Source organism: Tauraco erythrolophus, chromosome 15 (assembly GCF_009769465.1).
Source record: "Tauraco erythrolophus isolate bTauEry1 chromosome 15, bTauEry1.pri, whole genome shotgun sequence".
Classification (NCBI taxonomy): domain Eukaryota; kingdom Metazoa; phylum Chordata; class Aves; order Musophagiformes; family Musophagidae; genus Tauraco; species Tauraco erythrolophus.
Window position 1 is genome coordinate 20,357,403 of NC_141479.1, and position 26,150 is coordinate 20,383,552.

General features: G+C 63.6%; 1 protein-coding gene across 1 annotated transcript in view; it reads right to left on the reverse strand.

Moving 5' to 3' along the window:
* Positions 1–26,150, reverse strand: part of GSE1 (Gse1 coiled-coil protein) — a 102,114-nt gene that overhangs the window by 43,900 nt on the left and 32,064 nt on the right. Inside the window, exon 2 of the mRNA XM_086620809.1 lies at positions 21,821–21,983. Coding sequence (XP_086476935.1) covers positions 21,821–21,983 — 163 coding nt within the window. The remainder of the gene's footprint in view (positions 1–21,820; positions 21,984–26,150) is intronic.

Genomic DNA, 26,150 nt, shown 5'->3' on the forward strand with positions numbered 1-26,150 from the left:
GCAAGGGGCCGTGGCGAGCCAGGGGCTCACGACCCACTCTGTGGCATCTCTCCCCGTCCCCGCAGCGGCTCCCAAGCAAATTTCAAACAGCCTCCTCTGGCAGCTGAGGGATTTGGGATTTGTTTAAGCTCTTTTCACCCGCCGGACTTTTAATCGGCGTGTTTGCCCGACCTCCACCCCGGTGAAACCGCGGCCGTGCCGGCGGTGCTGCCGGAGGGTCCCGGCTCTGGGCGATTCCCAGCGCCGAAGCCCAGGGCTGGGGGCAGGATTAACTATCAAATAACTTTGCATTTAAACCCTTTTTAACAGGGCTGGAGGTCAGGAGGGAAAGGGCAGAGGTTAAGCCTGGCCAAGGCCGGGCACTGACCCCAAGGAGGGGGACGCCGGCGAGGGGACGGGGCGGCACGCGGGGTCGGGCTGCGGGACCCTTGCCCTGGCCATGCCACCCACCCTTTGCACGGTGGGACTGGGGGAGTGGGTGACTGGTGGGGGGGTGTCCCCACAGCCCCCAGCCCCGCAGCCCCCGGCACTTCCTGAGGCTCTGCAGCGAAGATGAGCAGCTCTTCATCCCCAGCGTGGTGGGGGTCCCGCCGCCCCCTCCCCACCCAGCACCAGCGGGAGATAACGACCATTTGATTCCTTTTCTTTTTGATTTTTTTAACTCTGCCTGCGCTGTCTCTGGGCGTCCTCGTCCTCCCCCACCTCTGCCCCTCCCCATCACCCAGGGCTGGTCCTGAGTTGGGGGGTGGGGGGGGCTTTGCTTTTCCTTCCCTTCCCTCCTCCTCCCTCCTGGCCCTCGACAGGAGCCTTGTCACGGCTGCCGAGCTGCTGCTGACCCCTGCCCCATCGCTGCTAATTAAGGCTGCGCAGTGACAGTTCGAGGGCCCCACCGCCACTTCCCAGCACCGCTGTTCCTAATTGGAGACGCTTTTTATTCCTCAAGAGCCGCCAGTGTCAGGTTTTGGGGGGGGGATGTGGGGGTTCGCACCCATCCCAGGTGGCGGTGGTGCAAGGTGGATGTAGCACCCTGCCCCGCACCCAGCAGGACCCACAGGTGGGTAGAGGTGATGGGCAAAGGGACAGAAAAGAGCTGAATCTGAGGGAAGGAGGAGAGCGATTCCCACGGGAGCATCCTCAGGCCCAGTGCTGGTGCCCCCTGATGTATTTTTGGCCGGCAAGGAGGAGCGCGGACAGCGGGCACGGCGGCGAGCCAAGACGCAGAGCCAAGACACGCGGCCGTATCTCCCCACTGCAGAGCAGGGGCTGGCGCGGGCACGGGGTATCGGCCGCGACATACGGGTCCTGTCCCCAGCCCTGGCAAACCCCCTGCTGAGACCTGGCAAAAATCGTGACGCTTGTGTGCGCCCCAGCGAGCTGCATCGTGGCCACGTCGGGGTTGCAGGGGCACCCTGGCACCCACCCAGTCCCAGGGCTGTGTCCCCCCTCCCTGGCCGTGCCGGCAGCCTGACGGATCTGTCATGTCGTGACAGACGAGCTGTTTTATCGCGGCGAGGGAGCCAGCGCCAGCCGTCGCCCTGACCCCGCCGGCGGCTGAGCAGAAACAGAAGCGGGCTTGTATCACCGCGGCGGGTCAGGGGGCAGGGGAGGCAGCCGGCCCCCTCGCTCTGCCAAATTCCTGGGATGCACGCCCGGGCGGGCAGCTGCATGTGGCCCCTGTCCCGCAGGTGGGGGGGCTGGCAGGGTGCGGGGACAAACCCTCGAGCACCCTGAGTCCCTCCTACTGCTCACCCAGCCGTCCCTTGTCACCCCCTGCCATGGGGGCCGCTGCTTCAAATGGGGTCGCTGATCTGCCCAGTTCTGCAGCACCCCTGGAATGGTGTCCCCAACGTGCTCCATCCCACAGCACCCCTGAACTGATGTCCCCAACTTGCCCAGTTCTGCAGCACCCCTGGAATAGTGTCCTCAACGTGCCCCATCCCACAGCACCCCTGAACCGATGTCCCCAACTTGCCCCATCCTGCAGCACCTTTAAACCATGCCCTGAGCCAGGCATGAGCTGTCACCATGGTGGGACACAGACAGGGACAGGAATGCTCACAATCATCCCAACGCTCACCCGCAAGAGCCACCCCCCCACCCCAATGTCTCCCCACTCAAACCAGTGAGCAGGGGGGTCACCATCCTTCCCGTGCCACCCTAAAAGCTGGTGTCACCTCCATGCCAGGGCTCCGGAGGGACAGGCAGGGGTGGGACAGCGAGCGCAGCCGTGGCTCAACACAGCAACTCAGTGGAAAACGTGGCCCCGAGGCCGGAGCGGTGTCCCGGCACGGTGCCGCAGGGATGTTCATCCCGGCTCTCCATCTGGCCAGGAACCGCCGCGGCAGCTCCCCACCGCTCGCCCCCAAGGCAGCAGCCAGCTGAATCCCGCTCCCCGCTAACGGTGGACGGTGTTTTGGGCAGGCACCGGGCGATGCCATCCGACCCAAAGCTGTCCCCAAAACCCATGTCTCTCTGGGACCCATCCCGCCAGCATGATGTCTGCGGCAGCGGGCATCACCAACCTGCGCGAGCATGACAGTGCCAACCGTGGGGGTCAGAGCCCATCTCTGCCCACTCACCCCAGCACTGGGGTCTGGTGACCCAGGTCCCCGTGGAGCCTCGCCAAGCCCCCCTACCCCTTCCTGCCCTTCTGGCAGCCTCTGTGCCGCCTTCGCACCGGCACCTCCGCGGTGGGCGCATTAAGGCAACACAAAGCTGAGCCGAGAGGCGTTTCGGCTGCAATTTTCTCTGTTCCATTATTGACAAACAAGCTGCTTCGTGCAGGTGATGGCGAGGCCAGCGCAGCAGCTGGGGCACCGCGGCGTGCGCCGGCCCCGAGCCGTGCCAGCTGGCTCGCCCCGCTCGGCCCCTCTTGCTCCACGGCACGGTGCCGGCGACGATGCCCTCCCGTCCGCTCTGGGTCGCACACAGATCCAGAGACATCACCCCTGAAAAACAGGGGGGAAAGAGGCAGCCGGGATGCAGCTGAGGTGCCAGGCTGGGTGCCGGCTTCACCGCCGGGCAGCCCCTTTCCCCGGCCGGGGCGGCTGGGCGCAGCGTGCGGCGAGTCTGTCGTTAGCGCCGTGCCAAACCCAAAGTGGCTGCTTCGAAACGGCAATCCAATAAAAGTGCTACTTGTCTATTTATCATCCTCAGGGCTTTTTATCACAGTGCAGATGGCTGCTACCTTCGCAAGGCACAGCAGTGTGCTGGCACGCGCCCGCCGCACAGAAGCTCGAGCGCCGCAGAGTCTGTGCTTACACCTGCGAGGAGCCACCGGGGCCGCCTGCTCCGGCTCTGCCGGCCGGTGAGCCGGGCAGTGCCACCTGGCAGTGCCACGATGTCCCTTCACAAGCCGAGTCCCAGCCTGGGTGGTGTTTGCACCAGGCGTTTGCCCCAGGCGTTTGCACCGGGCATTGGCGCGGCGTGTTCGCACCGGGCGTTTGCACAGGGTGTTTGCACCAGGCATTTGCACCAGGCATTGGCATGGGGTGTTTGCACTTGGCATCTGCACAGGGTGTTTGCACAAGGCATTTGCACTGGGCATCTGCACCAGGTGTTGGCACCAGGTGTTCGCACCCATTTCCACAGGGTGTTAAGCACCAGGCATTTTGCAGCGGGCATTAGCACGGGGTGTTTGCACTGGGCATCTGCACCAGGAGTTCACGCCATCCATCTGCACCGGGTATTTGCACAAGGCGTTTGCACCAGGCGTCAGCACCGGGCGTTTGCACAGGGCATCTGCAGCCTGTAATTACTCCAGCCGCGCGGTCTGCGGGCAGCAGCAGCAGCAGCAGCGTGGCGCAGGGTGGTGGGTGGGTGGGAGCCGCCGGAGCAGGTGATTAAAGCCGTAGTAAGTGTCTGTCTGCACGCGGGAGAAAACACACCTAATTATCCAGCCGGAGTCGGACGGGAGGGAGGAGCGGCCCCGATCGCAATCGCGTAATGAAGTGTAACGCGGGGCCAGGCCTGGCGCGGGCGGTAATTACGAGACGGCAAAGCCAGGACTGCAACGGCCGCGGGCAGGGGCGGGCAGCGGTCCCCACGCCGTCACGGGTAACCCTGGAGACCCGAGACCCCCAAGACGAGCCAGGCGCATGCCCACGTGGGGATGTTGGCACCGAGCCCCCCACCTGCTCCCAGCAAACCCCTTTGCAAGCCCCCACCCTGCTGCCAGCACAACGCTGACGCGCTCCGGTAAAGCCCAGAGCCGACCCGGGTGCTTGGGTGCGATGCCAGCGCACTCCGCCCTGGCCGCGGGCGCCGGGGAGGCACCGTTGCATGGGTGTTGAAAGAGGTCCGCTGAGCGGCGGGCGGCGATGCCGGGACGCGGAGGGCAGGCGCCGCTGGAAAAGGCGTCTGCGGGGCGGTGGGGGTGGCCAGCCCCACCTCTTGTAGCCCAGCCAAAGCCGCCAACCCACGCCACCGCTCCCCGAGCGGGTCCAGCGGGTCGGGAGCGCCCCGGGGAGCCGCCAAGCGCCGCGTCGCCTCGCCTGCGTCCGCAGCACCGCTGCAGGGACCCCACGCCCGCGCCTCCTCCCTGGTCCGGCCGCCCCAGCCGGTTGGGAAGCGGCCGGGCTTGCCCGGGAATGCCGCTTGCATCAGCCCTGGCCCAGCTGGCACCGCTGGCAGGTGGGTACGTGCCGCGCTGGCAGGAGGGCAGGCAGGAAGCACGCCGCGGTCGGACCCTGCGAGAGCCGCAGTGGGGATAAGGGCATCCCTGGCACCGCGTCGCAGGGACCCGTGTCCCCTGGGGATGGTGGCACAGGGGACACTCAGGGCAGGTGGTGATCCCGCAGGAGCAGCTGCCAGGACCCATCCCTGCTCCCTGGCACTACGACGCCGGCACGTCGCACGTGCCAGCATCTGCAGCCCCGTCCCTGGCCTGGTGACAATCCCCAGCTCCCCGCTACAAAGCGTGGCACGGTGGCAGGCGGAGGTGGGGGGGATGACACAGGAGGATGTCCCCTCCCTCTCCTCTCCTTGCCTTTTTCTCCTTCTATTTTTTTTTTTTTTTTTCCCTCCAAGCTCTCCAGAACAAAGTACACACTCTACCTCTTCAAACCCACCACCATCTGTCCGTCCGTCTGAGCGCCGCCGCCGGAGCCGCACTCCCGCCGTTCGGAGCGACCGCCTCCGAGCAGATGGTGCCAGGGGAAGGACAAGCCGCTGCCACGCAGGGCCTCGCCGGCGGTGGGTCACGGTGGCTCCACCAGCCCTGACCCCCTCATCCTCCCCGGCACGGTAATTACCCGCTGCGCCGAGCAAACAGCCTGCGCCGGGTCATTGTGCCGCACACCAACAAAGGGCAGGCGACGGCGGGACCCCCTGACCCCTGTCACCCCCCTGCCCTCCGCCAGCCCCTCTACCAAAAGAGCAATAAATCAAAGGGACGGGGACGGGGACAGGCTGGCGGAGGGGGACGGGGACTCGCTCCCCCACCAGCACATGGGTGCACCCCTTGGGCGATGAACCCCGGCTGCTCTGCAGCCCCCCCGGCATCGGCGATGCGGTGCAAAGCATCCCTCTCCCTGGCGGAGGGACAGCTCCCAGGCTGAGCACAGCGTTGCAGGGGGAGGCTAAGGATACCCCCCCCAAATACTCTCCAGTCACAGCTTGTTAATGGGGAATTTCATGGGTGCGGTACCGCGGAGCCTGGCTGGGAGCGTGCCGGAGCCATCTGCTCGCAGGACCCGGGGGTGTCACGTCACCCTGACCTCGGTGTGGCAAACAGTTTGTCAGAGCAGATGTCGCACCCTCTCTACCCCCGGGGCCACCGGTGTGTCGCCTCCCACCCCAGGATCAGCACCACCGTGGGTCCCCAGCACCTCGGGGTGGACCCTTGCACCGAGCTGGGGGCAAAACGTGTTGCAAAGACCTGGGAAACTCAGTGCAGGAGTGACACCCCCCAAGCTGGGGCTCTGTCGGGAATTTGGGGCAGTGGTGCAGAGGATCCCTGGTCCCTCCTGGCACCACAGCCACAGCCGCCCTGCGCAGCCGGCTGAGCCGGCTGCCACCACGTCCACCATCATCCCCAGGTGCCCGTCAGCGTTCCTGCGAGGCGCACCGGCCGGCGCAGGCGGTGGGATGTGGAAATCCGGCTGTGCCCAACACACGCGGAGCTCATGCCCTGCAAACCCCCCCTGCCCGGCGAGCACTGCACAAAGGCAGCCTGGCTCTGCCGCCGCACGCACATGGCACGGCACCGCACGGCACGGCAGCAAAGGTGCAGGCGCTGCCTCTCCGGCAGCAGATCCCGGCCGGATCCAGGCAGGTTTCCTGCAGGTCCCCAGGAGCGACCAGCACCGGTGTCTTTCGGACTGATTAAAATTCATTCTGCATGATTTAGGACCTAATCTCGGTGAAACTCCACAGCGCTTTATTAATAGCGCATTAGCGGATAATTCATGCATTCGGATGAAAAATCAGCCTGTTATTCTCCGGGAGGGGGGACACGGTGGAGGGGGGGGGAGACATGGGCACGGGGAGGGGGGCACCCCGCTCGCCCAGCCTCCCGCACCTCCTCGCCGCCGCATCCCGGCGAGGCAGCAGCCCTTCTGACAACTGCCACCACTCATTAATCTTGACGAGTTTTCTGCTGAATATTCTTCCACGGGCTTTCAAACCGTTCACTAATTGCAATTAATCACTTACCGAAACAGATGTCAGGAACAATGGAATTGGGAAGTCTGGAGGCTTGATAAAGCTGTCAGAGGAGCGCGCTCGTGTGGCGGCGGGTGCCAAAAGGCGCCGGCGACACCTTCCCCCAGCCATGTGCTGGGGGGGGACTCGGTGACCCCCTGCTGCCCACGCGGCATCTGTCCACCCCGGCGATGGAAAACGTGTGGCCACAGGGGGGACTCCACATCCCCGGCAGCTACCGGTGGATGGGATGGGGATGTGGGTACCGGTTTTTGGTGACAGGAGTGGCTTTGCTGGATACCGCGGACTGCGGCTGGCACGGTTTCACCCCGTGCCCAGCACCGGGTCAGCTCGGTCTCTCCATCGGGAAAAGCCACCAGGAGCCCCAGCGGGGCGTCACGTCCGCCGTGCCTCGCGCAGGCGACGGCACGTTCCCCGTCCCTGCCAGACGCCGCTTTAGCACCAGCAGGGATCCAACAGCCTTCCCCGGCGGGCGCCGCGCTGTTTACCCATCACACATGAAAGGTGCCGAGCTGACAGCTCCGGAGACGGGAGAGCGCTCCCGGAGACACTGATGGGGCCAAAGCTCCCGCGCGCCTTCGCCTCCCACCCTTGGCGACCCCAAAGGCCACCCTAGAGGTGACGCCAGCAAGGGGCAGCCCTTGGGCTTCTGCACCCTCAAGAAGGAGACTGAAGCTTCAGCAGCCGGCGCTCTGCACACCCCCACGTCTCAGCCACCCCCCCTTAGCTTGGGGACATCCTTTGGGAAGAAGGTTGGGGACACGCTGGGAGTGGTTGAGCTTTCCCAGACCCCCAGGAGGCAGAGGATGCTGCACAGCCCGAGGCCACCGAGCGCAATTAGCCTCGAGTCCCCCAGCTGCGATGGGGACACCGCTACGGTGACACCGCCGCGGTGACACCACCGCGGGGACACCACCACGGTGACATCCTCAGTTCCCCGGCAGGCAGAGCCTGGGGGACCAGAGCATCCTTCCCGGGCTGGCGCGGTGCGAGCCAAGCCCGGGGCTCGTGACCGGCGCGGCCCCGACACATGTTACAATAAATATTCCGCACAGACACCGTTCCATATGTATGATCCGGTGGGGTGATGATTTTTCTACTGATCACTGGAAGTGACAGCTGTGCGGAGAGCAGGAGAAACAAAGGCACCGACTGCTCTCCCCGTTACACTCCGCTAGCGACATGATGGTGTGACATGGAGTGGCAGCATCTGGTGGCGCGGGGACCGGCGACCAGGATGGGACGCCTGTTAGCACTGGGCAAAAAGGGGTGGCGGTGGGGATGGGGTGGCGATGGGGTGATAATGGGGATGGGGTGGCCATGGGGACGAGGTGGTGATGGGGACAGAGTGGAGATGGAAATGAGGTGGAAGTAAGGATGGGGTGGCAACGGGGATGGAGTGACCATGAGGACAGGGTGGAAATAGGATGAGGTGGCCACAGGGACGAGGTGACCATGGGGACAGGGTGGCCATAGAGACGGGGTGGCCATGGGGTGGTGATGGGGTGGAAAGGGGGACAGAGGGGCCATGGGGATGGATGAGGTGGCATGGGGTGGCAATGAGGAGGGGTGGCAAAGGGGATAGAGTGGAAATGGGGACAGGGTGGCCATGGGGACAGAAGGGCCATGGGGACAGGCTGGCCACAGGGTGGCAATGAGGATGCAGTGGTGATGAAGTGGAAATGGGGATGGGATAGAAATGGGGACGGGGGCCACAGGGACAGGGGGGCCACGGGGACGGCTCCCATCAGCCCTCTCATGCCACACACAAGCACCCAGCCCCTCCGTCCGGCCCCCCCTGCCCCCGGGCCGGGGTACTGGGGAGCAGCCGGCCGTCGCAGCGCGCCCAGCCCAGGCATGGTCAATATTTGCCTTTGATTTGCAAGGGTTTCCTCCCCCCAGATAACGGCGGGGCCGCGGCACGTACAGCAGGGAGAAGCGCTGGGTTCGGTTAATTATTAGCCAACATGCAAATTCCCCCTTACACGAGATAACAATAAACACCACGATTTCGGCGAGATAAACAGGGCTTTAAATTTCCAGCAGCCTTTACCGGTGTAAAAATAAGCGTCCCTTATTTATTTAGCTCCTTTGAGAAACCACATCAGTCCCCAAACACAGTCTTTTACTGTCAAGCTACAGTAGAAGCCTTTATAGGCGGCGAAGATCCTGACAGCTACCCCTAGCACAACCATCTTTTATTCATGCTCATAATATAAACTGTATTGCCTCGGAAACAAAAGGATTTAACTCGCTGCTGGCCGGGAGGCAGCGGCCGAGCGGAGGTCTCCGGCGGGGGCACGTGGCTGGGATGGCTTTGCTCCTTACGGGGACATCCCGCAAGGCCACCATCTCCTCCCAAGGACAACCCCGGGACGGATCCCTGCCCCGCTGCCTCGCCACATCCAGGGCTAAAATCAGGGCAAAATAAAACCCATCATCATCCTCCCCCCCAAACCTGGAGCCGTTAGGCAAAGCCTCCCGGCTCCGCGGCGCCGAAACCCGCCCCGCCTGCAGAGCCGCGCTTACAAGAGTGGTTCGTATTTAATAACGCAATTTATATTCCACTCTCAACATAAACTATTGTAAAGGCACACTAATGTAAAAATACATCTGGCTTGTCAATAGTTTATCTTCTGGATCTGCATCTAAATCCCTGGGCATTCTTGACTTATGGCTGCACCAGTGTCTAATGAATAAAAAGGTGCAAATTATAGGCCTTGCTTTAATGCTCATCATAAAATTAGATGATAGTTGCAAAAGCTGCATTCTCCTGCCCACAGTGCAGCAATGGTAAGCTATAAATAAAGTGTATTTAATGTATCCCAGCGCTGCGCGGAGCCAGGAAACAGTATGTTACTGCACAGCCTTCAATGGATCCGCCACAAGTTCAATGAAGTGATAACTGATCCATCATGTGAATTTATGTTAACTGTCTGCTCGCAAAGTCACGGCCCCAGCACTGTAAATAGCCGACAATCCTTCCAGCCCGGCCTGCCTGCCAATAAACCTGTCACCGGCAGCCTGGGAGCAGCCACCTTAGGACACCGCAGACAAACCATTACGCTCTTGGGTTTCCTCTTGGTTTTTTCCATCTGGCTCGGCCGTACGGCGCATCGCTGCGGTGCCTCGGTTTACCCACGGCCGAGCCTCCTCCCCGGGGCTTTTCGTCCTTCTTATTGAATTTCTGCGCCACGTGATGCTTTTCCACCTCCCCGGAGCTGTCACGTTGGGGATGTGGGAATGCCCAGATGGGATTTGTAGGGGGCGGGACACACATGGCGGGGACATCTCCTGCTCCGGCAACAGGTAAATGCTGGTGTGGAGGTGCACAGGAGACCTCTCAGCTCCTGCGCCGTGCTGGGATGCAGAGCCAGGAGGGCACGTGAATGGGGAGGGGTTGCTTCACTTGGAGTGGGGAGGGGGTCGAAAGACTAACTGCACTGTGCCTGGAAAGCATCCCCCTCCAGCAGAGATGTGTCCCAGGCTGGGAAGGAGATGTTCCCAGGAAGGAGACATCCCTAGGAAGATGATGTCCCTTGGAAGACGTGGTCCCCAAGAAGGAGATGTGCCTGAGAAGGAGACATCCTCGGGACGACATGGTATCCAGGAAGGAGATGTTCCCAGGAAGATGCCCCTAGGAAGCAGATGGCCCCAGGAAGGAGGTGTCTCCAGGAAGGAGACATCCCTACGAAGATGTCCCTGGAAAGATGTGGTCACCAGGAAGGAGATGTGCCTGAGAAGGAGATGTCCTCAAGAAGGAGATGTCCCCAGGAAGACATGGTCCCCAGGAAGGAGAAGTACCAGGAGGACGTCCCGAGAAGGCAGATGTCTTTGGGAAGGAGATGGCCCCAGGAAGGAGGTGGCCCAGGAAGATGTCATCCCTGGAAAGGAGATGTCCCCAGGAAGAAGACATCCCTGAGAAGGAGACATCCCTGGGAAGATGTGGTCCCTGGGAAGGAAATGTTCCCAGGAAGATGGCCCCAGGAAGGAGGTGTCTCTGGGAAGATGCTATTTCTGGAAAGGAGATGTCCCCAGGAAGAAGATATCCCTGGGAAGAGGATGTCCCTGGGAAGATGTGGTCCCCAAGAAGGAGATGGCCCTGGGAAGACGTGGTCCCAAGAAGGAGATGTCCCCAGAAAGCAGATGTCTTTGGGAAGGAGGATGGCCTCAGGAAGGAGGTGTCCCCAGGAAGATGTCGTCCCTAAGAAGATGTCATCTCTGGAAACGAGATGTCCCCAGGAAGGAGACATCCTTGGGATGATGTCATCCCCAGGGCGGAGATATCCCTGGAAAGATGGTGTTTCCCAGGAAGCAGACATCCCGGGGAAGGAGACGTCCCCGCTTCAAGCATCCCAAAGCCAGGGAGACCCTCATCCCTCTCCCCACCCAGCCGGCAGCGGTGACGGCCGCAGGGACGCGGCCACCCTTGGGAAGCAAACTGGCATCCCGGGAGGGCGCGGGGCACACTGAGCCCACGGGAAACAGCGTTCGCCATCACCCGGCTCTCATTAACGCGGTGCTGAGCAGCCCCTAATAATAGCAACAGTAAATTCTCCCAACCAATTCGGGTCCATTTCTATAAATAATGTAGAATCTTTTTATTTACTGACAGGTTGTAAAAGTATCAGTGAGAATAATGTGAAATCAGGCACTGCTGAATAATTCATGGCGGCCGCTCCGCTCTCCCCATCCCCGCGCTCCCCCGGCCCCGGCGTTTACACGACAGCACCTTGCACCCGGGTTTATCTCATAAAACCCAGGACTAACGACCTGGCACTAATTCTTTATCAACCAGGACTTTTACGGCGAGGGGAAGAGGGAGGAAATAGAAATAAAAATAACCCTGGGTGCACCCTATAAAAAAAAAAAAAAAAATGCACGGGCCCACGCGCTCGCCTCCGCACGCTGCCGGTGATCCCCGGCGCGCTCGGCATCTCCCATCGGCAATTCCCTCCGGCCCCCGGAGCCTCACCGAAAATTAGGATTAATCAGCAGTGCCCGCAGCTCCGTGCCGGTATCCCGAGACGGTGACCCTGCTGGGACACGGGCAGGACCCATGGGGATGATGGCAGGATGCTCGCTGTCCCCATGTCACCCCCAGGGATGCCAGCTCAGGGCAACAGACCCCCCCCCCCCACCCTGCTGTGGGCAGATAGGTTAAATTTGGGCAGGAAAACCAGATCCCTGGCGCTGCTAATCCCTGTAACAACCCAATCCAGCATCCCTCATCCCTCCTGCCACCGCCAAAGGCGGCGGGGTCCCCTCCTGTAGCCCCCCTCACCCCTCTCCGTCCCCTCCCCAAGAACAATACCTATCCGCCGCTGTTTTGATGTGCGGCACAAAGCCGGCAGAGCTTTCCGTGTAACATGATAAAAGCAAGTCCCCAGCCAGCACAATTATTTGATAATTCTCCCTTAACACCCATCAAATTAAAGCGATGTCCAAGGGCTGCCTGAAGTGGCACTGATAGGTATTAAACTTTAATGAGATTTAATGGCACTGCCCTACTTTTTAAGCGCTCGGGCCTACGTTTATGAACATTTAATTTCCCGGGCCCTGACCTCTTTTTTTTTTTTTTTTTAATTTTTTTTTGTTGTTTTCCCCTTCTTTCCCCAGCAGTCCCCACCACCCGCCCGCACAGCTGGTTTCTGTTAGTGCTGGCGGCCGGCCCCGACCCGGGATGCTCGGGATGCTCGGCCGAAGCCGAGCCGATAAAAACCTCCCGGCGCTGCGGGGTGAGATGTTGACTCTAGCAGGGAGCCGAGACGGAGCGAGGAGGGGGAGCCTGGAGAAGGAAAGTTGGTTGTTTCGGGGTTTTTTTGGGGGTAGGGGGGCAGATGCGATTCACCAGCAGCGAACGCAGCCAAATTTATGGAATGACTTCATTTAATTTGCTGCCGGAATGACCCGCTGCTGCGGGTCGGACCGGTTCGAGGGCTCTCGTCCTGCTGCTCCGCCACGTGCAGTTTGCAACTGCGTTTCTTTATGCACCCCCTAAAACTGAGCAGCCACAGGCAGGGAAATTTGGGGGGTGAACCCCCCCCCCACGCCCCCAGGGACCCATGGCAGCCAAGGGAACCAGTTTGTTGCTGCCATCTAGTGTGTATGGGACAGGCCAGACCCGCTGTCACTTGTCCCCCTCCCTACGTGTCCCTTGGGGCCATTTGGCCACGCAGGTTGCTGTGTCTCAAGTGGGGATGGCTGCGAGATGCTCAGAGCCTGGAGAGCCAGGGTACCAGGGAGCATCGCTCTGGTACCCCAGCCCACAGCCCTGCCAGCTCCCCAAAACTGGGGTCACAAGATTGGCAGTGGGGCACAGACCGGCACGTGGCCTCCTGCCCCATGGCACCGGTGGGATGCAGGATGCCACGCTTTCTGCCGCACCGCGATGTGGGAGGGGTCCGGGTACCCAGGTCAGCATCAGCGTCCTCTGACACGAGGGGCTACTGGCGTGAGTGCCACCGTTGCCCACCCTGGCATGAGGGACGAGCCCAGGGTTAGGGAAACTGAGGCACGCAGCAGCACAGCTAGCTTCTGCGCTGGGAATGTCCCTCTCCCACCTCCTGAAGCCCTCCCCAGCACCCACCCCGACTGCAGAGAGACCAGTTGCAGGAATGCAAAGGCAGGGCAATAAAAGGGAGCGTTATCAAAGCCCAGCAGAGGCAACAGCCTGCGCCGAGGCGGGGAGGAGAGCAGGAGGGAGGGAAGGGAGGAGAAAGAAGAAAAGGGAAAAAAAAAAAAAAAACCACGAAAAAAAAAACCAACCCACCCTTAACCCTGAGATCACTTATCATTCAGGCTGCATCACGCATCTTGAAAGTGCAGACACAAAAATGTAATGTCATAACATTCGCAGTTCAATAACCTTTGCTTCACGAGACGGCTTGAACTGTCAGAGGAGCTGGAAGGTAAATATTTCAGCGCACAGGCACTGAATGCAAAGGCGTGGGGAGGTGGGGGGGGGGGACGGGGGGGTTGGCCTCGGCTTCCCCCAGCTCGCCTCGACACGTTCAAATATCCCCCGCCGTAAATCCCGGCCGGCGCTGGGGAAAGGCCGTGGCTCGGATAAAATACGAGCAGATATAAAGCCAGACACCTTTATTGTTCGGCAAAGTCTTCCAACAAGTTATGAACCCGCAGCTTGACCTTAACCCATCATCTTGTTATACGGCGGAAACAAAGCCGGTGCCGGACCGGGGCGGGATGCGGGTGGGAAGGAGTAAAACCCATCCTGCCACCTCCACAGCGGGTATTTGGGTGCTCTTTGCCCCCCCAGCCCTCCTTGCACCCCATATCTCCCATGCTCCAGCCCGTGAGCGGCTGGGGAGGCGCGCGGGCTGTCGCTCGGGAGCAGACCCAACCGTAGCCCCGCTTCCACCAAGCCGCCCTGGCAGGTTATGGCCGGGCAAAATGCCCATGGCCACGGTTAACGGGAGCAAGGCCCTGGTAAACGCAGTGCCTGGCCACTGGTTTAACGGTGACGGCGGTGCCGCTGCAGTGGGAGGAAGGAGATTGCACAGCCAGGGCCTCGGGAGCAACGGCTGCGGGGGGGTGGCAAACCAGATGGGGCTCCGGAAGGCATTGGGGTGAGCAGAGATAACCCCCGAGGGGGAAAATCCCCCCCAACAGCACTGGAAAGCCTGGGAAGGTGCTGGCACCACCAGGGCTGTGTGTCCAAAGGGGTTGCATGGCACAGCATGGCACGACAGGCAGCAGCAGTGCCCTGTGCATCCAAGGGGGCTGCACGGTATGGCGAGCAGCAGTGTCAAGCAGCTTGCACAGCCCCTGCATGGCACATGTCGCACGGACCCTCCGGGTCCAACCGTGTGGCACAGCCGGGAACAATCGCAGACACCCGCCCGCAGCTGGGCTGGCTCTGCCAAGGAGCTTTGCCAACTCCCGGCGGGGCTCCGCACCCCAAATGCTGGGGAGCGGGATGGTGACGGAGCAAGGACCCACGGCAGCAGGTCCCACGGGAAAGGGGCAGCACGTGGCCCCGGGTGCAAACACCCAACGCGCCGAGCCCTGGCATCGCCGTTACACTCCAGGTGGGGTGGGCAGGGCAGCGAAGGGGGCACGGCCGCAGCGAAGAACAGTTAAACGGGCCCCCGCCCGCACGGGGCATGTGGCAACAGGCACCGTCGCACCCTCCCCGAAACACCTGCTAACGCCGCGCTGGCACGGGGCGAGCGAGCGCCCGGGGCGGGCGGGAGGAGCGGCGGCGGCGGTGGGGAGCGCGCCAGGGCCCGCAGCAAGAAGCGGCATGTCTGCTGCTTGGCAGCACAACAGAGAGCAGGTGACAAGCGCGCCGGCGGTCGCTTTATTACAGGAAGCAGCATCTGACGCCGCTCTGCCCGAAGGAAAAAAAAAAAAAACACCCCCCCCTACCCCACTCCCCCCCTCATGCCATTAACCTCCCACCCCAAAAATTGGGAGTGGGGCCACCAGATGCCCTGTTGCGAAGCCTGCTGCAAAACAGGGGTTGGGGGGGTCTCCTTGCCCCGGTGGCATCACAGCCAGGCACCCCCCCGCCAGCGCTGCCAGGGCCAAGCGAATCCCAAGGGAGTGACAATCCACATGTGCGTGCGGGCGCAAACGTTCCTCCTCGGCAAACGCTGCTGGAGACAACAAAATTAGCCGGCGCTGCCGCCCCTGTGCCCGCTCCCGCGCCGACCCGCTCCTCTGACACGGCAATTAGAGGCAGGCATTAATATTTAAATATTGCCAGCTCTGGAGAAGGGAAATCAAATAAAAATCGCATCAAGCTCCCGCTCCATTGGCCTCAAACCCCGCCGGCAGCAGTGGGGGGGTGCAAGCTCCCGTGCCGTGCCGTGGGGGATGCCAAGGCATCGACGCCACGAAGGGAACCCCCTTTCTGGGTTAAATTGGTGGGAGCAAGGAGGTGGCGAGCAGAGGGTGAGTGAGCGGCAAGCGAGCGGTAGAGATGCTCCTGCCAGCTCAGCAAGGCTGGGGGGGCTTCAAATGGTCCCCGACCCCAAACTGGCCATGCTTTAGGGGGGCACGCAGGGCTCCCCGCTCTCTCCCAGTCCTAAAAGCCCCTCAGGCATGGGCTGCAGGCATCTGGCTGCAGGGATCTGGGGCTGGGGTAGGGGGGACACCCCCCCACCCTGGGAGTCAGCCCCCCCTCCCCGGTCCCGCGGGTGCTAAGAGGTGGCGTCGGTGGAGCAAAGCGGATTTCCCGCTCGGCGCGAGGGGCTTTCGAGGCAATAACTTTCCCTCCTCTTGACTTAAATGGATTTCCAACTTCAAAAAGGATGGGGGGGGGGGGGGGGGGGGACAGGCTGCCAAGTGGCCGCCCCCAAAGCGCCGACCCTGCGGGCACGACGCCGGGTGCCGGCGAGGGGAGGGTCAAGGCGGGGGTGGCAAGTCGAGGCCAACGGCCGTGGCAGATAAGGGCCGGGGGGGGCCACGTCGCCCGCCCTTGCAGAAGGCTCTGCGATAAGGCGGCCGCCGTTATCGACGCAGGAGCGTCGGGGCTCGCTTCCTCCCGCGCCGCGTTGCAACCGCCGGCGGGCAGCGGGGTGCTGGGGGGGGTGGTGGTGGGGGTGGGGGTGGTGGCAGGGGGGGACACAGGGCAGCCTGGCAGCCTCACAGTCGAGGCACGAGGCACGGCAAGGGCTATTTCAAGGGCAATCCCTCTGGCAGAGTGCCCAGGCAGTCACGGCGTGCCAAGCTCTGTCCCGGCTGTCCCTTCCCAGATGGGAGCTGGGGCTCGGCGGTGCTGCCCTGCGGCCCCCGGACCCCCAAGAGACACCCAGCCCCCTGCAAATGGGCGATGTGCCCGAGCGCCACCGGCACACGGGTCCAGGTTGGGTCCCCCCACGGGAATGGGAAGGCAGAGGCAGGCAAAGGCCATTTCCCCTGCCCACACGCCGCAGGCCGTGACACCAAACCTTGCACCCGCGCTTGGCATCGGTGCCAGGGCTTGGGGACAGAGGTGTGACCCATGGCACCATGCCCCCCGATACGAGGTGGGAGCACCACCGCCTTGCACCCAGCTGGAGCACCACCAGCACAGCACAGCCCACCCAGACCCCAACCTCCCACAGGCTGCTGCCAGATGCCACCGTGAGGGGCAGTGCCTGGGGGAAAGGGCTGGGGGGGGCCAGAGGAAGGAGCAGGAAATCAAAGAGGGGAGATTAAAAGTAATGCCCCCTCTCCCCCAGCCTCGAGCTGCCCCCTCAACCTGCAGCCCCATCCCAGGAGCTGGCACGTCAGGAAGCGATAAACCATCCTGCGTCCCACGGCACCCCCCCACGTGCCCCCCGGCAGCCTGGCCCCCTGCCAAAGCCACTGTCTCCACTGTAATGCTCCCTGCCCTGCAGCCAGCACACACACCCCCCCCCCCCCCAAGCACACTCACACCCAACCACCCCCCCAACCGAAAAAAAAAAAAAAAAGGCCCCAGGCGTGCACACTCGAGCATGCACACACACGCTCGTGTGCACGCACGCACGCCCCGGTGTGCCCCCAACGCAGTGGGGAAGCGTGCACATCCAGCGCGTGCCCCTTGCACCAACAGCTGCCAGCACACCCTTGGGTCGCACAACACGCGCACACGCGTGTGCAAAGACAGCAACCCCCCCTGCCCCAATCCCCAGCCCCGCAGGAGCCCCCCCCGGCCTCGGCCAGCCAGCCTCGCCGTGCCGTGCCGCTGCTCGCCGTCGTCACACCCAACGCCTCCCCACCAGGTTACACAAACAGGCTGCCAAGCGCACACGCAGCCTGGCGCACGCTCACCTCGCCCGCCCGCGGCCTCGCGGGAGCACACCCACAAACCACACGGGCTCACCCCGATGCTCGCACGGGCCGGCGCGCACGCGCGCGCTCGCAGGAAGAGACGCCGGCTTCCCGCTGCCTTTTCCCTCCATTAACTCCCTCCGTGGCTCTCGCTCGTGGCCCGATGGGCAAGCACCCACCTGGCACCCACCCCACCGGGCACACACCCCAGCTCTGTGCCCCTTGCCCATGTTGGGATACCTTGGTCCAAGTGGCTCGGTGCTAAAAGAAGAGGAAGAGGAGGAGAAAGAGAGCTGGGCACTCGCCCTCTTGCTCCGAGCGCTGGCAGCGGGCACTTGCCCGGGGTTTGGGGATGGTAGCCGGGTGCTGGCACCGACTCCACCATGCAAAGTAGTCGCTGGGACACAGGACAATACGGGGTGGGAGCGCAGCGCGGCAAACCGCCGGGCCCCGGGGCGAAGGGCATGGCAGGGGTGGAAGAGCGAGGATGGAGGAGAGCAATAAACACGGCGGCAGACAACAAGCCGGGCCAGACGCTGGGGCCACGGCATCGCCCCAACGCGGTGCCCGGGCTCCCCGCGGTCAGGCTGCGGGGCTCAGTTAGCAACACGGTCCCTTTCCAGTTCCAGCGGTCCCGGGTATCCAGAAACACGAGTAATACCAGAGCTGCCCGCTCAGGGAGAGCGGTGCGTGGGTAAACTGAGGCACACGCCCTGCGCGCTCAGCTCACAAACGTACAGGTGAGGCAAGGAGACGTGCCAAGGTCAGTGCTGCCAGCCCAGCTACCGACACGGCCCCGCGCGCCGCGGTGCCCTGCCAGCCCGCGGGCCGGGCTCCCCCTGTGGGAAACGACCCAGAGGGTCTCTGCGGCCATGTGGGACCAAGCACCTCGGCCAACATCGCACCCTGAGCCCACAGCACCCAGCGGGTCTCATCTCCCCCCACCATCCCCCAGCTGGACCCCCAACTCCATGGCAACCTCCATCCCTCATGCCATTGGGGTCCTCAAGCCCCACATGATGGGGTCCCCCAAGCCTGGGGTGACCTCCATCCTCTACATCGCAAGGACCCCCCACCCCAGGCCGACCTCTGTCCTCCACACTACAGGGTCTCTGAACCCCAGGGTGACCTTCACCCCCCACACAATTGGGTCCCCTAACTCTAGGGTGACCTCTGTCACCCACACCATGGGCTCCCCCAAGCCCAGGGTGACCCCAGTGTCCCCCAAGCCCAGGATGACCCCCATCCCCCAAACAACAGTGTCCCCCAAGCCCAGGGTGACCTCCACCCCCTACGCCACGGGGTCCCCAAACTCCAGGGTCACCTCCATCCCCCACACCCAGGGGGGTGCCCTCCATCCCCCAGCCCCAGGGTGACCTCCGTCCCCCACCACCCCCCAACCAGCAGTAGACACAAAGGGGCTGGGGGGGGGGTCTGAGGGGGGGTCACACCAACCCGGGTCACTGCAGCCGCCAGCCGGGGAGCTGGGGGGGGGGAGGGGGCCGCCACTGTCCCCTCCCGGTGCTGGGCGGGGGGGTACGGGTGTGGGGGGGCAGCACTCACCCATGGGCCGCGCCGTCCAGCGGGGGCTGCGCTCGTCCATGGGCAGAGCGGTGGAGGGAGCGGAGCGGAGCCGTGCCGAGCCGTGCCGTGCCTTCCCTCCGCCGCTTCCTGCTTCCCTCGGCGCCCGCCCGCCGCCCCGGGAGCCGCACGGCTGGAGCGTGACTCACCGGGGGCCGGGCCGGGCAGGGCAGGGCCCCGACGGGGCGGGGGGGAGTTAGAGGTGGGAGGGAGGGGGGCGGGCAGCTGGTACCTACCCCAGAGAGGTTAGGGGGGGTAATGCTAAAAGGGGTGGTGGGGAAAAAAGGGGGGACCCCCCCTGTGGTGGTCGCGGTGCAGAATGGGGGAAGGTGACCCCAAGAATTCGGGGAGGGGGAGGCAGCCCTGACCCCCAATGCGCAGGCGTCACTCTCCAAACAGACAACTCCCCCGCCAGGCACCGACATGGACAAGAGGTTGGGGTGCCATCCAGTCCTTTGACCCTCACCCCAAAACCGCTTGAGCCTCTGAACAGGCTCTAGGACACCCCAAAACTCAGAGGATCAGCCCAACCCACTGGTGAGCATCCAGGGTGGTCCTCAGTACGGACCTTGAGGAGATACGTGCGCCCCCTGCACTGGGTGCAGGAGTGGGGACAGCACCATCCCCTCAGGGTGTGGACGGCGGTGGTCACCTCTGGCCCATCCCATCACCCTGCGGGCTCTGCCCGCACCCCAGTTTGGAGACACCAGTGTAACGAGCGGGGTGGGGCTCAGCCCACTGGCAAGCAGAGGAAGTTGCCCGTCCTTTACCGGCCATTACAAGCCACAGCGGTTGGCTCCGCGTGCTGGACAGGCTCAGCAGGCTCCGACAGGCAGGACCCCAACTTTTCCCCAGCAGAAGGGAGGCTCCGGCAAAGAATTTAGTCCTGGTGCTGCCAGCCGTGAACGTGCATTCACGTGGGCCGTGGCGGCGGCACCCAGCCAACCCTGAGCAAGCTGCCACACCACCGCACCCACCCACCCACCCGCTCGAGCCCCTTCCCGGCTCACTCTCACCTCCGCTTCCCCTCCATCCTCCTCCTCTTCCTCCAACAGGCCTCACCGCCTGCCATGCCGGTGCTGCCCGCCACGCCGGTGCTGCCCACCGCCTCCCCCAGCCCTCCGTGCTGGCAGCGCCAGCACTTTCTCCCCCCCCATCCCCGCCATCTCTCTTTTCCATTCTATTTTAAATTTTTATTGCATTCTTTTTAAAGAATACAGAGGAACAAATGCCCTTATCAGCAATTCTCACAAGGTATAAAGAGCTGCTTTTATCTCCCTGCCTTTACTAATCTAGAGCGAGCCAATGCCTGTTAATTTTTTAATTTTCCTAGTGAATGCATTTGTGGCTTCGTCAGCATCCATCCGCACGCTCTCCTCCGCGTCCCAGCCCGGCGACCGCGGCATGGGATTGCCAGAGCGGTGGCAAGCACGGCTCGCGGTTTCGCAACCAGGACGGAGTTTCGTGCACCGCAGAGTCCTGCGTGGCACACGAGGCTCGCCGGGACACCCTGGGACGTGCCGCTGGCTGGGAAGCCCCAAGATGCGGTGGCACCCCTGGGGATGCCAGCCTGGCTCTGCGCGACCACAGGGCAGGCGGTGAGCGCCGCGGGGGATGCTGCTGGAGCAGGTCCCCGTCCTCACCACGGGGATGGAATCCCGCACCAAACCGACCCGCTGTCACCATCACCCGCTCTGGCCGAGGTCTTTGCGGGTGCATGGGGGGGGTTCACCCCTGTCCCCCCTGGGGAAGGGAGGGCAGGCGCAGGCTGCCCGCGCACCGGGGCTGGGAGCGGCGGCAGCCGGCCGCGGTGCGCAGATGAGATGTGGCAGGCGTGTAACAAGCCATTAGTCACTGTCACCTTTGCCCGGCAGCCACTGGCAGGGTAATAAATCCCGAGCTGACTCCGACGGGCCCGTTCCAGGCCACGGCTCCCAGCTCGCCTCCGCGCCGCTGCCGCCTGGGCTGTGAGCAGCTTGCAAATACATCCCGGCCCCTCCGGGGGACACAGCGCCTTGTGGGGTCCCAAACCGGGATTGAATCCCCACGGCACTGATTGATGGGTGACACGGGCCACCGCGTTCCCGGGAAGTGTCCTTCCTCAGGGGCACGGAGGGTCACAAATTCTGCCCCCCCCCACCAAGCAGCCCCCGCACCCGGTCGAGGCGTCGCTGCCTGTCCCGGTTCCCTGCCTGTCCCAGTTCCCTGCCTGTCCCAGCTCCCTGCCTGCCCTGGCTCCCTGCCCACCCCGGCTCTCTGCCCGCTGCACCTTGCGGTTCCCGGCTCTCCCAGCGCCAGGAACCGGCATCGGCAGTTGCTGCCAGATCAAAGCAGCCTGGCGTGACACGGCACAGCATGGCACGGCACGGCACAGAGCGGCACGGCGCACCCGCCGGGAAGGGCTGGCAAACAAGCCAGACCAGGGAGGTGGCAGGCGGGAAGCACGCGTGATACCTCTCCCAAAAATGCTGCTGCTCCTGACGGACGAGGCGGCCGAGTCCCGGGAGCCGCAGCACGGCCCAGCCTCGGGGGCCCCCCCAGCTCCCGGTGCAGCCAGCCCAACGCTGCGGCTCTCCCTGGCGCCCAGGGCCTGACTCACGGCCCCAGGGACGACGGGCACAGACCGAGGTGCCAGCGGGGTCACCTCCCCGGCGGAGCTGTGGGTTTCAGAGCCCCAACCCCAAACCACTGGGTGCCAGCCTTCGCCAGGAGACCCAAACCACGGAGGCACGCCGGGTTGGCGGTGCACCGCGCAGCAGGGCAGGGGACAGTCCTCGGGGACGGCATCCCCACATCCCCTGGCATCACCTACTTGTGGCTCCAGCGTCCGCGCCCTCCGCATCCAAAGCTGTCCGCTGGCCGATGTCCGGGGCAGTGCCGCCACCCGTCCCTGGGCTCTCCCCGGTGCTGGCCGCCCGGTGCCGGGGCTCACCGGTGGCAGGCTTGGCAGCTGTCTCGAGGGACGATGAGGACGCCTGGAAGAGAAGCAGGACAGAGACTCAGCGCCTTTCCCTTCCTCGACCCGAGCGCGGCAAAGCCAGAGCACTGGCAGCACGGGAGGGGGACCCGGGGGGGCCCGGGGCGCACAGACACAGGATGCTTTTGTTTTCCTGCCGGCCGGTGCACGTGGCCGGCGCGGGGAGCCGCACGCCAGCCCGCGCCGCGGGGCTACAGCTGGATCCGGCCGATGGCTCCCAGCGCAGCCAGACAAGAGAGGCTGGAGGAGGGGGGAAGAGGACATGAATCAAAGCGGCGTCCCCTCGCTTGCCGGCGGCAGCTGGCCAGTTAGGCAGCTCCCGATTACTCAACCGGGGCAGTGTTTACTCGAGATCAACAACCCCCCCATCGCCATCCTGCCGGGACGGCGAGGAAAACGTGCTGCAGGGATGGGGATGGCGTCAACGCTGCTTCTTGCTCGGTTTGGAGACCGTCGCCCTCCATGACCTCCGGCGTCCCCGGTCGCTGCTGTGGCCCCGTGTGTGTTGTAGCTGTCCCCCTCCCACATCAGGCATGCCCGGGAACACGGTTTGGGCTGTCACCTCCTCTGTTTACCTCTAATAAAGCCACGGCCACCGATGCCGCGCGCATCCTGGCACCGCCGCGCCACTCTGGGACAGCCACACAGACAACCTGGCACGGCGTCTGAGTGGGTCCCCAGGATGTGATGCTGTGCCTACCCCAGGCACGGTGGGGTGCGGGTCACCCCCCCTCCTGCCACAGGGGACATCCATAGGGGACACCTTGCTCCTGATTTTGCCGAGTTAGGGCCGGGGTTGCAGCGCAGCAAGGATTTTCTGTCGATCCCGTTTTTCTTGGGATCAGTCCTATGAACGTGGCAAGCCAAAGCGAGGTAGACGGTAGGCGAGTTTTTTGCTGGGAAGCCCTCAGACTCAACGAGCGACGTATAAATTTACCGTTTGCTTCCTGGAAAGGTTTAATTTATGGAATCCATATGGCGGCGCCACACAACTGCGAGCGCTCAGCACATCCCGCGAGTCCTTGAGTGCCACCGTGTACCGGCTCCAACTGGCGGGGTGCCACCGGCTGCCCCGGTGATGGCAGGATGCTCTTCTCCTCCCCGGTGATTAACAGAAGGTGATTTTCACAGCAGGCAGAGGATACAAGCCCGGGGACCAGTCCTCATCCCCAAAAGCTTGGTGCAGGACCCCTGGAGATGGCAGGGACATTTCCCCAGGGTCTCAGGGGAGATGCTGCACCACCGCTCCTCCTCCTGGGGCGATGCCACCGGTGGCAGCGGGCAGCGATCCCCTACCTGTGGGCACGGGAAAGGGCTGGGGCGCACTTTGATACCTGCAGCAACTAATCATTAATTAGCATTAATCATCCCCCGTCATGCATCACAGCAGCATTGGGCAAGACGCAGTCCGGGAGCGCCGGGCCAGGCCAGGGTCACGGCGAAGAAGGCAGATTTCGGCAGCGGTTGCTGGGCCAAGGCCAGCACCCTCCTGCTCCCTGGGGAGCCCTGGCAGCATCTCGGACCCCAACCCACCCTTCAGCCCCACGGTGGTGGCAGCCCCCACACCTTCTATTTTCCTGCCAGGGGATGCCAGGATGCAAAAGCACCAGAGATGGGTCCTACCTGCCCAAAGGGCAGCCAGGATCGGTCCCCCCTCGCCGTCTGGGACCCCTGGGACCCCCCCCGAGGCAACAGCCGGAGGCGGCACGGAGCACCGGCCGCCTCCTTGCTTCAACTTCACTCCGTGCTATCTGTCAGCAAATCATCCCCGGTTACACAGATAAGGAATAATTGATGCAAAGGAGCCATCTGTTTGCGAACACGGAATATCTGCTCAATTAGGAGGGATCTGTCCACCCAGATAAAGCAGCGCGGCAGCCCCTCGGAGGCAGGGGGGGGGCCTTCCTCCCCGACCACGTCCTCAAAGACTCACCCCTCACCCCCAATTAGAGGCGAGCGGATTGAGCCAGGTGCTAATTTGCTAAGCAGCACCTCAAGGTGCTGGGGCAGAGGCTGGGAGGGAAGGGGTGAAGCACTGAAATTCGAGGGGAGGGCTGGCAGCCCCGCCACGTCCCACCGTGGTGATGCTCAGCCCGTCCCAGCGTGGGGCTGGGGGAGATGCATGTCCCCGTGGGCTGAGAGGGGACCGGCCAGCAGCACCTGCAGAATGGTGCTGAGGCCGGACCACTCGTTGCATGAGTGGCTCTCTGCAGAGACGCACCGAGGGAGCTCGCACACGGACAGACGGACAGACGGACGGAGGGATTCGGGAGCAGCCTGTCACAGCTCACAGCACCGGCTGTGCACAGCCTTGGCACAGACCAGGGCCGCGGCCCCTGGGCAAGGTCCAGGTCTGGGGTAAGTGTGCCGCGATGTGACATCGATGTGACACCGATGTGACATCGTTATGTGATGTTATTAACAGGGAAGAAATTGAGCTGGCAGCTGGGTGAGGGCTGCAAGCCAGGGGAGATGGGCAGGGATGGCCGGGCAGCTCCACAGGTGACAAAAATGGGGGAGAAAAGGCTCCGACTGGAGCCGGCACGGATGGCCCCACGGCTTGGCACTCCCTCAAGGCACCCTGCATGGCATCTCCATCAGCGCGTCCTTGGTACGAAGGACGTGGAGACCTCGAGTTGGGTTAAAACACAGCCGCTGGCCTCGAGGGACAGGCAGGGAGAGGCAGTGCCAGACCTCGTGCCACCCATGACCCCCATCACCGGCACGGCAGCACCGCGGTGCCCCACCTGCCCTCGGCTCGGTGCCAGGGGACGTGATGGCGGTGAGGGCAGGGAGCCGTGTCCCCGCATCTGTCCCTCCATGCCAAGGGCACGTTCCTTCTGCTCCCATCACCCAGATCAACACCTGCCATGGCACCCGTCTCACCCCTGTCCCCGGCTTCAGGACGGTGGTGATGGAGCGGGAACGCAAAGGGCCACGGCAGCTCTCCGGCGAGGAATCCGGCACGCAGGCAGCCGTGCCGGTGTGTTTCCTGTGCCTTCGGGACACCAGAAAAACGCAGCTTCCCCGTTCCACCTCCCCTGTGCTGGGGCGCGCTGCAGCGTGCGCAGCGGCCATGCGCCCACGGGGATGCCGCCCACAGCGCGCTGCGGGCATGGCAAAGCCCTCCCATCCTGGCAGCACCGCGACTGCGCAGCCCCGACCTCCACCCTCTGGGGTGGCTGCACCTCGGAAAACCCCCGCGCTCCGAGCAGCCAGGGCACCGGGAGTGGATGAGGTCACGGCACTGCACCTTTTGGCTGGCATTGCCCTGGCGGGGCAGCGGGCACGGTGCCCGGTGAGCACCGGCACAGCTGCACCAGCGATGGTTTTTGGCACAGCCTGCGTGCAAGCTCCCATGAGCGAGCAAGGGCCGAGGTGGGGTGGATGCTCAGCATGGAGGGGCCGCATCCTGCACCTCCTGGGGAATGCGGAGAGCCGGCTGCTCTTCCCTCCAGGAAGCCTTCGCCCTCCTCCTCCTCCTCCCGACAGCCTGAAACCAGAGGGTTTTTCCCCAAAAGCAGGCTGTGCCCAGAAACCTGGTGCAGTGGAGGTCCCCACCAGCGGCACAGCGCGGCACGGCACCCCGTGAGGTCCCTGCCACCCCAGTGGGTGCCCACAGGAGGGGCGGTGGCCGGATCTGTGCATCCCCATGTTTAAAGTTTTCTCAGCCCTGTTTGCTGGTGGAAAGTTGGAACCTGCAATTACAGCCCTGGTAACCCCTCATTAAAGGGGGAAGGGGGAGAAAAAAGTGGGACAGAAACAAAAGGCTCCAGAGAGAGACACACACGGTGCCGTTAACCCTTCCCAAGCCAGGGATGTGCCCAATCCAGGGCCCTCCCCCGGCAAATTAATACGGCTGCGAGGACACGTCACCGCAGTGGCGGGAAGCCAGCGGTGCCACCGTGTGCCGGGGGTCAGCCCATCACCGTAGCCCACCCGGATCCCCCCTCCAGGTCCCGGTGCAGCAGCGACGTCGGGGGTGTCGAGGCACGGCCCAGCCCGCCGGTGGCACCTGCGTGGGCACGGCTGCGGCTGTGCCGGAGCCGTTTGTCACGGCGGGGCTGCGGTTCCTGCTCGTTCTCCAGCAGCGACGCCGTGACGCCTGCCGCAGGAGCCCACACAATATGTTCGCACTCATCTCGCAGCTGCCCCCAGACAGCCC